Raw genomic sequence first — 15,957 nt, forward strand, 5'->3', positions numbered from 1 at the left:
GACGGCGTGCTTGGCATGGGTTAAGAGGGAATGCAGTCTTGACAGGAAAAGAAGGGGTTGTTAGAAAGGTAATGAGAGCCTGGAGTGTGTTGGTTCATAGTAGCCTAGAGGGAAAAGTGTTTCAAAGGGGGAACCATAAGGAATGTTATAAGAACAAGAAGGAAGCAGACAGGTTTAGGCCATGTGGAGATCACTGAATCCCCTGAAATAACAGAATAGGTTGAACGGCAAGAGTGAGAGTCAGTTAAAATCTAATTAGGAAGCTAAACATTTGCTGGTAAAAAGGGAGATAGAACTATATCACCCAGGGTTAGAGATATTCATTAAAAAGCATGTAAAAATGACTGTAAAGTATCTTGTATAGATGGCTAAACAATGTAAATATCACTTACATGATTTTATGGTAAATCTGATTTTCTAATCCTAAAAGCTCTGCACATGCCACACGATATGAACTCATGTTCTCAGTATCTAATGTAGCTGACACAGAGCAATTGGATCTACCATGCAACCTAATTCCATTCTTGACAAAGGTAGCTATGAATTCTCGTCTCCAGTCCTACAAATTGAGGGCAAATCTTACCATTTCTGCAATATAGCACATCTTTCTAGAGTACTTCCATAGTGATGGTGTTTTTTGACAGTGTCTCCTATAGATCAAACTGGCCTAGCTCCGATTTTTCCTCCCATCTACCTCCTCTCCATGCTGGGATTGTGTGATTATAGATGTGTACCATCACGCATATCTTTACAGTGCTTTTCTAGAGTTCCTCTTTGTGCTCTCTCACTCACTCTCTCTCTCCCTCCCTCCCCAAAATTGGGCAAGGTAGGATAAGAAACCCAGACTATGTTATCAAAGGTCATTTTGTCATCCAGTAACGTCTTACCTATTACAGGCTCTGTTTTCTTGCTGAATGACTTATTCCCACAAACTCAGCTTATCCATTTAGGAGGTACACAAAAATATATTTCTATCTAGTGAAGCTGCCCCATATTCCATCTATAGGATGTACTTACCAATTTGTCTTGCCAAACTCAAACACTAGTATTTCAACATCCTTGTCCATCCAAATATGTTTTACCTAGGACCCTCTAAGTTCACACAAATGAAGAAATGAATTTGCTTTGACTGAATGACTTTCCCATGGACTTTAATTCTTATAGGAATGAAAATGGTTCCCATTAACTTTGTGTTGTAGGTAAAGAAACTCAGACCCAGTGAAGAATGGTTCCAAGGGCACACAGCTAGTATCTCAGCAATGGTTGACTGTGAATAAAGTGGGCTGAAGTCCATTTTCCCTTAACTTCCCCTTAACAAAGTTTATGGGACATGATTTACTTAAATAAGTCAATAGTACTTGTTTGTATCCTATTCTATTGCGCTTTGTTTCCTAACCAATCTTTTAATTTCTCGTTTCCTAAAAACAAAACCAAACAATAAAAGCAACAAAAGCAGTTGAAATTGGCCAGTGGCGTGGGGCTGTAGCTTAGTGGTAGAGTACTAGCCTAGCAAACACAAAGACTTAGGGTGTATCACCAGCCCCACAATAACATCAAAACCCAAACTGACTAGTAGATAATCTGTTTAGTAGTTAAGAGGTCATGTAGAACCAGAGAGAAAAGATAGTGAGGTTTGAATTGTATACTTTCTATATCCCAGGCCCTTATAAAAGAGTCGGTCTTTTGACTTGAGATATGCAATCTAAAAAACACTAACCATAGCCAGACCCAAGCACACCCATAAGACTGTGGTTTTGATCTCCTTCTGGCTAGGCCTAAAAGGGACTGCCAGACATGGAATTTTTCTTGGCTTGCTTACCAGGTTTATGAAACCTGTGAGCCAGACCTTCCCCCATTCCTCCATAGGTACTATGAAGAGGCTGGGACTTCTCTGGGGCCAATTGTTTCATGAACTTGGCTCTGCTTGAGGACCCTAATTCATCTGCCTTCCTTCATTACCATCAAAGGGAGGTAACCTTTCTCCAGAATCAATCTGAACTCCCTCCCCTACTCGGTTTCACTTATTTCTCTACATCAAGTCTATGAGAAGGAGTATAAGTGATTTTAATTCCTTTATAGACACAATAGTATGATTAAAGTTTCTCCAAGTTTGGTTTAGGCTCCGAATCAGCCTTCTGCCTGCACTAGCACAGCATTAGATTGGCTTGCATTTGCTCCAGTGGTTAACATCAGTTCTGAGCAAATTGATACTGTTAGCTATTTGTCACAGGCTGCCTCTCAGTTCTAGTTTCTGTGTCTTGAACACGCAGCTCAGTCTCTATCAGGAGAATCTCTTGCTCAAGAAAAGAAAACGCTTATGGAGTAAGGTCTAAGTACATGGTAGCGGGAGTAATTTTACAATGCAGTGAGGACCTCAATGATTCTGTGAAAACTGAAGCTCTTCAGCGAGGATAACTAGCCACTTTGTGATTGTGTTGGAGGCTTGCTACACGGGAGAGACTGCACACCTGATACTATAAACCTGGCGAAAGCAATGTGAAGAAGGCCTCGGCCCAAGGGAAGAAGACACTACTCTTGTTTCCTCAAGTGAACATATTGTCAAGCTGCTTTCTAAATATTTATCTTTATATCCATAGACTACGGTGGCTCTCATCTTAGGTCAGTGAAGCTCCCTTTTGCAAAAGATTATGGTTAATGTAGACTCATATATGGTCAAAGTGCTGAGAATAAGTAATTAAGGGACATCTTTATCACCTCTACCCCCAACAACTAGGAAACATCACAGAAGAGAAAACAGAAAGAATTTAGGAGTCAAAGAATGGGTAAGAGTGTGATGAGACTCTGTCATCTAGATATGATATTGGAATGGCAAACATGAGCTTATAGCACCGACAGATACCTACACTCTATCGTTCATCATGAACAGACAAGGCATCCATGAGGTCCTGGACATTGATAAGAAGCTAATGGTTGTTAAAAGTTATTAGAGGAAGGGGTATCATTTTTCTCAAATGGCATAGTCATTGGGGAACTTGGAGGGGAAAAGAAGAAGGGGTTCAGAGGGAGAGGAGGAGAGACAGCATAGAGTAATCAGGCTAAATATAATCAGAATACACAACATATCTACAAGGAACTAAAAAATAGAGATGAAAACCAAAATACTGTTCTTCAGCTTTTCAAAATAAACTTCCATATCACTACCCTGTATAATCACAAAAGCACCTCTCAAAATATGCTAAGAAATGGAGGTAATCTCATTCACATTTTTAGCAAATTTTGTTGATCATATTAACTAAAGACATTTAAGAAAAATGAACAGCAAGAGAAACAATGGAGAGAGAAGGATTAAAGGAAATCTCGGTTAGTTCAAAGTCTGTTAACTTTGACTTGAATACATTGCAGGATGCAACTGTAGACATGAATGTAATGAGACAAGAGAGGTAGTTATGGGCCATATTGGAAAGGGTCTTGTTTGCTATTTTGAGGAGTTTGCAACTATATCTTGAAGATAAACAAGGACAATTGAAATATGTTAAATAGGACTGTGAAATAACTAGATTTTTAAAAAAACAGGGTATTTCAGTCGTCACAGTAATGATGTCATATAAAACTAAGGGCACCATTTAGATATCATTAAAGTGAAAGGCTATTAAAGTTACTGAAAAAAATCTTATTGGATAAATGTAACCATCATATTAACAAATGTATCTTTATTTTAGATGATCAATGCTAAGTACAATTATCAGTAGTTATTTACTTCTGTACACAGTTGATCAGCTAACGATTTCTTTAGCAACCATTGTTTTTCTATAGCTTCTGGGTTCAACACTCCCCTGACTTTTCTCCTTTATGACCCTCTTCCTTTATCTAATATGGTATAATTAGGGGCTGAGGCAATGCCTTAGTCAGTAAAGTACTTTGCCACATACCCACATAAAGAGGAGTGCAGTGGTTTATGTCTCTAACTGGAAAGGTAAAGACAGGTGGGGCCAGTCAGACTATCACCAGGCTCAGTGATCAACCGTGTCTCGAAACTAAGATTGAGAGCAATGATTGGCCTCTGTCCTATTCACATGCACACAAATAAGTACCTACATGCATGTATGCACATATTCACATGATCATATATATGTGCCATTCACACACAATGAAAAAATAAAATGGTAGAATAAGCCAAGTATGAAGACAAATACTTGTAGTCCCAGGTACATTGGAGGCTCAGGCAGGAGTATCACAAATTGAAGCTAGACTGATACCTAGAGAAACCTGATAGCAATACAAGTTAAACGTGTTTAGAATTTCACCCAGGGCCCTTCTAATTTTCCCACTCTGTACTTTCTCAAAGTGAACCCAACAATTTCCATGTCTTCGATACACATGCATATGCAAACAACTTCTCTTCTAGTCTTCGAAATGGTATCTATAATTCCCCATCTATCATGGTCTTGAAGTCATCATGTCCCTGGTCAAATGAATTCTCTAATTTTCTGTCCACATGTATTTTCTAACTGATCTGGAACACTAACAGGGACTATTCATCTTCCATTACAGCATAACAAAACACGATCATTTTGAAGCTTTGTTTTCCATTGTGTGATCCCTACTGTACTCTCCAGCCTTGACACATGTGTCATGCCAAACTTGTCTTCTTTCCCCTTGGGATTTCCAGGTCTTTTTTGTTTGTTTGCTTCAGAGGCTTTCTGTTGTTATATCATCTGTCTGTAACCTTCTTTTCTAAAATCTTCATCCTCCAAGTTTCTACATAACTTTCATATCTTAGCTTACATATCAAGTTTTTTGGTGCAGCGTCCTAGGCTCATCTGCCTAAATTGTGTCTTCCATACTAGTTCCCTCCTCTGTTGCCTGATGATAAAGCTGAAGATGCCTCTATCTCGCCTTTTCTTCCTATGACTGTAACAAACTTGAGAAACTCTTGTTTCTCTTTCACCGACCCTAAGTGTTCCCTTCACCTACTACTCTGGCAAAAACTTCTTGTAAGACGTGCATGGACCTGGGAGCCAGATTATCTGGGACATAACCACGGAGTTTCATGATGTTTGGAGTCAGAGATCCGTTATAAAAGCCAATGAATTTCCTTCACACTGATCTTGGATAATTTTAAAGATTTAATTATTTTTTGGAATGGAACTTGGGTCCTCTGGAAGAGAAACACATTGTCCTAACCACTAAGCCATCTCTCCGTTTTTGAGATCATTTATATACTGTCTTCATGGCCCTGACTGTGAACTACACAAGGACAGAAACACTATTTATTCTGTTCTTGTCTGTGTCCCCAACAGAGAAAATTGACACATAGCAGTTAATAAAAATTCATTCAGTGAATGAGTGAGCATATTTTTTCTAAAGCATTAATTAAAGGGGACTGTTAAAGGGGAATGCTGTTCTGAGTTTGGGGGTCAAATTTAGTGTCTGCTGAGAACATACTCTGAAGGATTGACAACTAAGAAGATCTCAGCCACATTCTATTTCCATTTTCCATAATGCAAATAAGTAGCATACTTCCTTGTTCTCAATTTGTCCTCAGGTTTCTCTTTAAGATTTCCACAGGGGGAAAATATCAGAAATAGAAAAAAAGAAAAGCACAATAAAATGTTGTCTTCTGAGAATCTAAAAGATTTGAAGTCTACTTAGAGATTTGTCTGAAGTTTTAGTTTGTCTTCAAGTCTACAAAACTCATTCATCTGGAGCTAATTCAGTTGTTGATAAGTTTTTCTTTTTCAACTTTCAGTACAATGTATATGCGTGTGCATGCGTGTGTGCATGCGCGCGCGTGTGTTGGGTGAGTTGAGCCTTCATTACTGCTAAACCTCAGAGTTCAAGATTGAAAAGCTGAGATAAGGGACCTCTGACTCCAAACGTCATGAAACTGCGTGGTTATGTCCCAGATACTCTGACTCCCAGGTCCATGCACGTCTTATACAGGAAGTTTTTTGCCAGAGTAGTAGGTGAAGGGAACACTTAGGGTCGGTGAAAGAGAAACAAGAGTTTCTCAAGTTTGTTACAGTCATAGGAAGCAAAAGGCGAGATAGAGGCATCTTCAGCTTTATCTAACTCAGTAGAGCAGAGTCAAGGATTTATCTACAAGGAAGTGACCATTTAAAATGCTTTGTACTTATGCTATTGATCCCAAGAGCTTTAGTTAAATCTAAGCTCAAGGTCTTTTCCTTTTTAACACCAAACTTGATATTGGATATATAGAGAAAGACAGGGGACTTTATTATAGATTTGATACTGACTACTGAGTCCTTGAGGAACCTACATTTTTTTTCTTTAAAGAGATGAACAAGGATGCCAGCAATAGACATATCAAAGTGGATGGGAATATGCCCATGAGATCTCAACCCTACTACACTTTATTAAGAATGTGGTCTTCCATAAAGCAAAGAAAAACCAGACTACAATTCACAATCCTAGGAAACACAAACAACGAAGAGGACCCTAAGAGAAACATACATGAATCAACCTACATAGAAAGTAGAAAAAGATAAGATCTCCTGAGTAAATTGGGAGCATGGGGACCTTGGGGGAGGGTTGAGTGTGGGAGGGGAGAGGCAGGGAGGGGAGCAGAGAAAAATGTAGAACTCAATAAAAAATTAAAAAAAAGAATGTGGTCTTTGGGCTAAGAAGGCTATGAAATATCTATTTCCTACTCCTGGGATCAGTGACACTTTTTATTATTTTTCATACATGCATGGAATAGGAGTGCTTGCTTTCTGTGGGGCTTCTAGAACCTTTAGAGATGGTGAAGGTCACAAAGAGTTCTTCATACCAGAAACGATTTCCTTCTGCTTTCTCTACCTCAAAACTCAAGAGCTTTCCCTGAGAATAATTTACCTTTTCCACAAGAATTTGTCCAGAGACCTATTTACAAGAAATTTACTAAGCACATACAAAGGTAAATTGGTTAAGTACAATATTGGACTTCACAGAGTTTACGTCTTAGCTCCATGTTTAGGAATGTAGTACTGCTTTATAGGGAAGCTGTGTTACCTTATGCTTAAATGCACATTACCAGATCCTAAAATACCATGAAGTTCAAGTAGTAGAGACTTGAAATCAGCCTCCCACAAGTCCAATCTTAGTAGATCCACTCCTCGAGCATGTGACCCTTTCTAATTCTCAAGCTTTTACATCTGTAAATGAAACTGGAATTTAATTGACCACATTTACATGATTATATGAAGGGATGTAGCCCAGTCCCAAATCAATAAATATTTTTTGAAAGCATACAATACTGTTTGGTTTGAAATGAAGTTTTTAAATTTAAGTAATCGTTTCCCAAGAAATCAAAGCAGTAATCAGAGGAAAAGTCACAGTGTTTCCTATATATTATATCCAGGTGCTAGCTTCTTGATAGAAAAACTTTTCAATCTTGGCGTCTCCCAGCTGACCCCAGTGCTTTGCATGTTGCCAGAGAATGCTGCAGATAGAGCACTTGTCTGGTTTGTTTCTGTACTCTCAGAGTTGGGAATAGTCTCTAGCACACAACATGCTTGTTACTTATATGAATCCATCCTCACTAGCACCCTCTAAAGTAGTGCTATTATTAGCTTTAGTGTTAGATGAGGAAGTAAGACACAGAGACTCAGTCAATTGTTTTAAAAAATATTCAGCAAGTTAAATGGTTAAAGCCGGAATTTGAATCCAAGGTGTCTTGCCATATTTTTAATTCATAAGTTACTTGTTTGATATTTATAATAAATTATAATTGTGCAAAGAAAGGGTGCCATCATACATGGACACTGGTTTTAATAGCTTTGTTCCCAGAAAACTGGATACAAATCTACTCTTTATAAGTCTCAGGATTTTTACTAATGTGCCTGACACACGTATAGTTTGAAAAAAATCAACCCACAGTGCTCATTAAGGATTCCTGCTGCTAGGAACATCTTACAGTGATCATTTTGCTGTGTGAAGAACCCCTTTCGTCGCGTTAATAATCACCTCCTAAATGGTCCCATTTATACAGTTAGACTTTTCTCACGTGGAGCGGACTGGTGAATACCCATTAGTAGATCTCTTCCACTCACGCACAATAGCCACCCTCACCTCCTAGAACTGTAGGGCTTGAAAGACAGTTGGTGCCCTCTTCTGGGGATTTGGGGCAGTAGCATGCATTGAGTCACCAGGGTGCGTTTCTAGAAAAGCAGTCAGGTCAAATTCCTTCCTTTCCATTCAAAGGACAAGAAGGAGGTTGGTTTGAGGGTCTTTTGCTGAAAACAAGAACACTGGTCTGGGCCAGGTGGTAAAAACTCACAATGCCAGCTGTTTTGAAGGGAAAGGCAGGAGTATCCAAAAGGCCAACCTGGGAGCTTAGGTGAGACATTATGGCTTGTGGCTGGGATGCTTTGAACATAGCTATGTGTTTACAAAGTTAGGTCATGGTAGTTATAAATAATTGTACAAATTATTGATCAGATAATTTAAAGATTATACTGATTTTCTGTAAATTTCTATTGTTTAGACATGTTTGAAATTATAAACATTGATAATTATTAATAAACTTGCTTTACTATCTAAGCAAATCATGATCAAAGCCCTTACATGGACAGTTGCTAGTTGGCCTCACTGTTTGTATTATTATATAGAACACAATATAAGATACATAGTTTAGTCGAAGGCAAGAGTCAAATAGCAAAGAGTCAAACAGGAAGACGGAGAAGTGGTTTAGACAGCGAGGAGGCCAGGACTAGGGGCGCAGATCTGTAATCCCAGCTAAGAAGTAGATTAAAGCAAGAGGGACCACAAGTTCAAGGCGTGCCTGGGTAACAGAGTCAGTTCCAGGTAAGCGTGAGCAACTTAGTACTTGCCTAACATTTGACAATCCCAAATTCAATTCTCATACCACAGAAAGAAAATGAGAGTGGAGAGTGGGAGGATGCCGAAGGCTGAGGGGGGGCTTGTTGGCTGCCTCTCTACAGTCTGTGAAGCTGGGATAAATCCATCAGGCTAAGCCCCAGCTTTACCAGGCATGCAGCATAGAACACAGATAATGAAAACTGACCTGCCCTCGGTGCTTACTCCAGACACTCTCATAAGGGTTTTACATGCATTAATTCCATCAGCCCTCACAATATTTCAGTTTACTTCTTAGAAAACGGAGAAGATGATTTCTGTGAGGAAATTGGAGGCAAAGAGAAACTGAGTAAATTGCCCAACACAAGCTAACAAGTGGTGGGCCTGGAGTTTGCCAGTGGAAATATAAAAGAAAGGTGATAATATAGATAGTCAAAGAATTGGGTGCTGTTAAAAAGGATGCCTCACAAAGGTTACCATGGCGAAAGGAGAAAAGCCTACCGTGCCACCCCATTGCATATAGGCATTCCTGTACGCAAGCATGATAAGGGCTAGATTGTTGCCTAGAAAAATTAATTTGCACGCTGCCCATATCGAGCACGGTCAAAGCCGAGGTTAGTTCTTGAAATTTCTGAAGAAAACTAAATAAGCAGGGATAGAAGCTGCAGATGTCCGTCGACAGCTGAATAATGAAGAAAACGCGATGGACCTGTGAGAACACGCACACACGCAGGTTTTATTTGGCCTTAAAGAAGAGCAATAGTGAGACTGGAAAGAGCTTAGCACTTACTAGCGTGCACGACCCCTCCAGAGGAATCCAATTCAATCCCCAGCAACAATGCGGGGGGGGGGGATGGGGGTGGGGGTCATAACCTCCTGTGACTTTCTCTTCTGGTCTCCGTGAGCCCCTGTATCACTAGTACATAGCATCATTTAAAATGAGTCTTCTTTTCAAAAGACAAAGAAAAGCAAAAGTATGTCATCTGGAGGAAAGTAGAGTGGACCAGAGACCATCATATTAAGAGAAATAAGCCAAACTTTAACATAACTTTTTTCTCATATGTAACATATGGAAAGAGATGTAGAAGCAGGGAGACAAGACAGGGTAATGAGGGAAAATGGAAAGACAAACATCACATCTTCTCCATGGCATGATAGCCTAGGGCAGGCTATTTGCCGGGGGGAGAGAGTATGCTTGGGACTGTATATGAGCCAAGTGCAGTAATACACAACTATGAGATGACATAATGAAACCCATTATTTTGTATGCTGCCCAGAAAAAAAAAAAAAAGAAAAAAGTTTAAGTAGAACACCAAAGAGCAAGGAACCTGTGCTCTACTGAAGGTCCAGCCTGCTCCACCGAGAGAAAAGCACATTTGAGGAGGAGGCCAGCACTGCTGGGACATATGCTCTATGAATTCATGACATAGAAGGTTTCAAAAACGATGAGACCGCTGCAATCTGGTATGTAAAACTCAAGCAGAAAAAAAGAAAACAAAAGCAAAAACATAGAGCCCATGCTTCGTGCATGATAATGTTGTCTGTTTGTAGACAGCCACATTATGAGGTAAGTGCCTCCCACATATCAGGCCTCACTCACCACACTCAGATCTTGACCCTATGCCTCATGTTCTCACCAAATCTCCAACCAACCTGGGCGAGAGCAAGTTCGTAACCTATTGTCCCTTTCAACAGAGCTGTTGCCCAGGGAAGCTTAAACCAATGGCCTAGGCCTGTTGCCTCCCATTAGGAACCTAGGTCAGGCAAACTCACCCAAATTCATCTTCCATTGCTTTGGGTTTCTCAGGGGAAACCTACTCACCACCTCCTATGGTAAACCAGAAAGTTCCAAGTTGGACTTCTCAAACTTAAATATATATTACAATCACCTGTGAACTGATAAAAAAAATTCTTGTGGCCTGGTCACATTCCAGATCCATAATAGCAGAATCCTTAGGATATGATACTCAGGCAAGTAGAACCTGAGCAGCTGACTCCAATATCGAGCCAAAATGGAAGAGCACCGGCAAGGACTCTTCCTCAAGCTCAAGAAGCACGCTCACACAATGATTTCACATTCTAGAGTTTGGAGGGACCTCTTGAAGCACCTCTGAGACCTTAGCTCCAGAGAGTTCATGCTTGAGACTGGATCTAGGAGGAGTATACCTTCTCTTTCTTCTTTTCTGTCTCGTTTATTTATTTCTTTATTTACATCCTGAGCAGGAATCATCCTAGGTAGATTCACCACAAGCCAGCAGCAAACCACGTTTCTGTGAAACTGCTTCTCTAAGAGGCATAGAAATTGAATGGGACTAGGAGGCCTCTGTCTCTTTAAGGCCTGATTGAGGTATTGCCTTTAAATCTGTGGTAGCCCAGGGTAAGGCTGCTTCCTTTTAACCTAGTAGATTGGGTGCAGTCCAGGTTCCGGGAATGGGCCTCTCCTTGTAGGTTCCTTCAGCCTGTTTGAGAAGTACTGTGTGGTTCCCACCAATGGAGAGTGGGAAGGGCATGCTGCCTTGGCCCACTTCTTCTCTCTCTTTGTTTTCTTGCCAAGAAGCCTAGTCAGGAGACTTGCCTTGGCCCAGAAGATTCTCCCACAGGAAGCAAGGAGGGTCTGCCAGCCGGCTTTTCTTTTGATTTCCTGCCCTGTCTTTGGTGTTTGTTAAACTAGGATGTGGAAGAGGTCAGAGTGAAGTCCTTTGGACTTGAGTAGGAATCCGTTGACAAGCACCAAGCTTTTCAAGATGGCCATTCCCACAATTCTTAGAATTCTTTTTTGGGGAATGGTATTTTTTATGGAACACAGGGTCCAAATAGCAAAGGCAGGGTGGCCCTCCATCACCGTCCTGGCTGACGACCTCTCGTTGCCCTTGAATCTGGATCTGGCAAAAGAAGCCCCTGGCAAGGAGATGAAGCCACGGCCCCAAGGATATCCCTTGAGGTATATGCTGAAGTTATACCAGCGCTCGGCTGACCTGCATGGGCATCCTAGGGAGAACCGCACAATTGGAGCTAAAATGGTGAGGCTGCTAAAGCCCTCAGCCAATGCAGTAAGGCCTCTAAGAGGTGAGTTCTCATGCCCCATTCCATCTTCCAGGGACAGAAGAGGGGAAATGCGTAGACAGAAAGGAGGCTTGGTGTGTTGTCATTGATGGGTGAGCAAATTGTTTAGTCAAGCGTGGCTTTCAAAGGGTTGTAAGCTTATGAAAAATTGGCTCCAAGCCTATTTCCCATTTGAGCCACAACATAAAAAAATTTCCTTGGGTCCTACTGAGCAATCTTTCCTGGGGTGCAGGACAACTAAATACAGTAGGAGCCCCTGTGTTCTCTAAACTGTTATATCATTTAAACTAATTAATACCCAGCTGCATTCTCGTAGAGGGCTATTTATGTGGTTGGTTGCTCTTTGAAGGCGAAGACTACAAGATAATGAGCTAGGAAAACTTGCATGGTCTCAGACAGGACAAATGCAACACCTGCTCTCATAGAACACATGTTCTTACCAGGGAGAGAAATAAGCAAACGGTTAAATAATTGCAATTTGTGGCAAGTGAAGGGCCTTGGAATAGTAAATAGTAAAATCACCTCTTTCTGTAAGGGTTTCAGGGAAAACAGCTTTGAAGACGTGATATTTGAGTCGAGGTCTGTAAGACGTTATAACTGAGGAAACGAGAGCACCTGTTTAGGAGGAAGGACCACAGAGGCACAGAGGGTAAAACCAAGCATATCCTGCTTAAACAAGGGAAAGATTAGTGGGACTGGAGCCTTGTGGGAAATGGCAGGAACTGAGACTTATTAGAGGCAGGGACTTGCAGGCCTTGAGAAAGGATTTGGGTTCATTACTAAGTGTGCTAGAAAACTGCACAAATCAAGGTAATGTGAAGCTTAAAAAGAGGATGCTTAGCTGTGCGGTGGTAGCTCACGCCTTTAATCCCCAGCACTCGGGAGGCAGAGGCAGGTGGATCTTTGTGAGTTCGAGGCCAGCCTGGTCTACAGAGCGAGTTCCAGGACAGGCTCCAAAGCTACATAGAAACCCTGTCGAGAGAGAGAGAGAGAGAGAGAGAGAGAGAGAGAGAGAGAGAGAGAGAGAGAGAGAGAGAGAGAGAGAGAGAGAGAGAGACACACAGACAGACAGAGAGAGAGACAGACAGAGAGAGAGACAGACAGAGAGAGAGACAGAGAGAGAGAGAGAGACAGAGAGAGAGAGAGACACAGAGAGAGAGACAGAGAGAGAGAGACAGAGAGAGAGAGACAGAGAGAGAGAGACAGAGAGAGACAGAGAGAGAGAGAGAGAGAGAGAGAGAGAGAGAGAGAGAGAGAGAGAGAGAGAGAGAGAGAGAGAGAGAATGCCTAGGACTAAAACTGCAAGGTTCCTGGGCTGACTGTGGGACAACTGGCATCTAGGGCTTGTAGAAGGATCCAGAAGTAGATGTCACACAGGACGTATGAGTCATCCCTTCCCTTGCAAAGTTCTTTGCAGACCCTTCCTGGCTAAGGTTCTCAGCAGCCCCACCCTGCTTCAGGAAACACGTGTTGCCAAGGTCTGAAAGGAAAGGGCAGCTCCTCGGCAGACAGCTTGTTTGGGTGGGGTTCCTTTGCAGGGTGGGGCAAGTGGATGGGTGGGCCTCTTGGAAAAATGTTGGAGGGGAATGTGGGATAACTTGAGGAAACAAGTAGCATGGGTCTCCTTCCCCAGGAGGAAGGCTAGTGCTGCAAACTTGAGGGTCTGTGAGGCATGAGCTGGAATGGGAACTTCTGAAACTATTTTGAACACCAAGACATTAAAAGAACTTCTTTGTTGAAAGTGACTGTCCCCTTGAAGAATTTCAGGCTTACACTTTCAGTGGAAAAGGAAGGTTAGGTGTGGGCACACTAAGATGTTCCAACACAAGGGAAGGTTTTACCCTGTGCTGTCTGATTTTTCTAGTCTACTCTTAACCTGTACCAGGAAAAGGAGAAGTTCAGAGTTCTGTAGATAGACACTTTTCACTATTTATTTATTTGCTTATTTATTTTTGGAACCAGATTTGTTTTCAAGAATACATTCTGATCATGGTTTGGCCACAGGGTGTCAGCACTACAATTTGGATTAAAGCTTTTAAACCTAGGTTGCATGCAGTTTGGGGCAGGTTTTTTTCCTATTTACTTATTTATTCACTTTTTTTGTTTGTTTAGGTTTTTTGAGACAGGGTTTCTCTATGTAGCCTTGGCTGTCCTGGAACTTGATCTGTAGACCAGGCTGGCCTCAAACTCAGATCCACCTGCCTCTGCCTCCCAAGTGCTGAGAGTAAAGGCTTGTGCCGCCGCCACCTGGCTGGGGCAGGGTTTTTTTTTTCCAAATAAGACTATTCATATAATCAAGGATTATATTGAAGTGGCATTTAAAGGCATGGTTGTAAAATGAATGGGTCCAACCTGAAGGAATAGGGGAGATTGGACTGAAGGAAAAGATTCAGAAGCAGTTCTTGAAGTTGGTGGAAGGCAGATATAAAGATGGTAAACACCCAGTTAAGTGGTTGATTCTTCCTGGTTTTGAAATGATGTACATCTGTACAGGATGAGACAAGGGAATTCTTTTTTAACATATGTGTGCTTTGATAGTTTTTTTAATTGGTCACCTTTAACAGCCAACTAATGATATAATAATATACAACATACACATTAAATAATTCTATATTTCAGTTTTCACTGTTAAGAGTCCAAAAGTAAGATGGATTAATATTGACTATCAACAGACCTGGGTTCAAATCTTAAACTTACCAGGTGCTAGCTGCATGCATTCCTTTTCAGTTCAGGGCATAGGATCCAGGACCTGGACTGGTCATGCTGAGCTTCATCCCCAGCCTTTGCCCTGGTGTCCTCTGATGGTTTCTGTAAGCCTCATTGCCATTATCTCCAAAACAGTGCTAACAACTATCTCAGAAGACTGTTGAGAATGTTCTAAATGGTACTGGGAAGTGCTCCATAAATGATAGACTGTATTATATCGAGTTAATTTCAGGTCTAGCTGTAACTATCAGTTTACATTTAGAGGCGTTATAAGGGATGTTCAGGCAAGAGGCAAGACTCTAATGGTGGATCCTGTTCTTTCACGTTTGTGCAGGTCCCTGGCATGTACAGACCCTGGACTTTCCTCTGGCATCAAACCAGGTAGCATACGAACTAATCCGAGCCACCGTGGTTTATCGCCATCAGCTTCATCTAGTTCATTACCATCTCTCCTGCCATGTGGAGCCGTGGGTCCCCAAATGCCTGACCAAACCCTTTCCTTCTTCTGAAACGGGTTCCTTCAAGCCGCCTCTCATGTCTAAAGCCTGGACAGAGATGGACATTACACACTGTGTTCAGCAGAGACTCTGGAATCGCAAGGGACGGAGAGTCCTTCGCCTCCGCTTCATGTGTGAGCAGCAAAAAGGCAGCGAGGTTCTTGAGTTCCAGTGGCATGGCATGGCGTCCTTGGATGTCGCCTTCTTGCTACTCTATTTCAATGACACCAACAAGGGCATTCAGGCTAAACTCGAACAAGGCCAAGAGGAGTTAACTGATAGGGAATCTTCTCTCATGCGGAGTGCCCGGCAAGCATGCAGCATTGCATCTGATGTCCCTTGTCAGACTCAGGAACATGACGGGTCTGTAAATAACCAATGTTCCCTCCACCCTTACAAGGTCAGCTTCCGTCAACTAGGCTGGGATCACTGGATCATTGCTCCCCGTCTGTACACTCCAAATTACTGTAAAGGAATCTGCAGTCGTGTGCTACCCTATGGCCTTAATTCACCCAACCATGCCATCATTCAGAGCCTTGTGAATGAACTAGTGAATCACAGTGTACCTCAGCCTTCCTGTGTCCCTTATAAGTTTCTTCCCATGAGTATCCTTCTGGTTGAGGCAAATGGGAGTATCTTGTACAAGGAATATGAGGGTATGATTGCCCAGTCCTGTACATGTAGATAGCTGTGAAGTTGCAGCTCTCTCGACATTCCGAAGAAACTAGAGAAGATAAAGTATTATTGGTGTTAAAGCTGACAGTGATCTACCCTTTCTACAGGTTCTATTCCTTATCGTAAAAAAAAAAAAAACAAATATTACACTTACACTTAAAATATCCAAGCACTTTAAAGTCTATAAACTAAGTGCTAGGATCACATCTTACTATTTTTAAAAAGTAATTTAAAATAT

The 15,957-nt window shown here is 41.5% G+C and overlaps 1 protein-coding gene across 1 annotated transcript; it reads left to right on the forward strand.

The window, feature by feature from the left end:
* The first annotated feature begins 11,522 nt into the window (after nt 1-11,522).
* Bmp15 (bone morphogenetic protein 15) lies at nt 11,523-15,732 on the forward strand. The gene is made up of 2 exons (XM_038315647.1): nt 11,523-11,844; nt 14,882-15,732. Exons 1-2 carry the CDS (start codon nt 11,523-11,525, stop codon nt 15,730-15,732), a joined length of 1,173 nt encoding a protein of 390 aa, XP_038171575.1.
* Nucleotides 15,733-15,957: the final 225 nt, after the last annotated feature.

Source organism: Arvicola amphibius, chromosome X, assembly GCF_903992535.2.
Source record: "Arvicola amphibius chromosome X, mArvAmp1.2, whole genome shotgun sequence".
Taxonomy (NCBI): Eukaryota; Metazoa; Chordata; class Mammalia; order Rodentia; family Cricetidae; genus Arvicola; species Arvicola amphibius.

Coding starts and splice junctions, on each gene's coding strand:
- Bmp15 (XM_038315647.1), top strand. CDS start 11,523: ATGGCCATTCCCACAATTCTTAGAATTCTTTTTTGGGGAATGGTATTT. Junction 11,845..14,881: donor TGCAGTAAGGCCTCTAAGAG/GTGAGTTCTCAT, acceptor ACGTTTGTGCAG/GTCCCTGGCATGTACAGACC.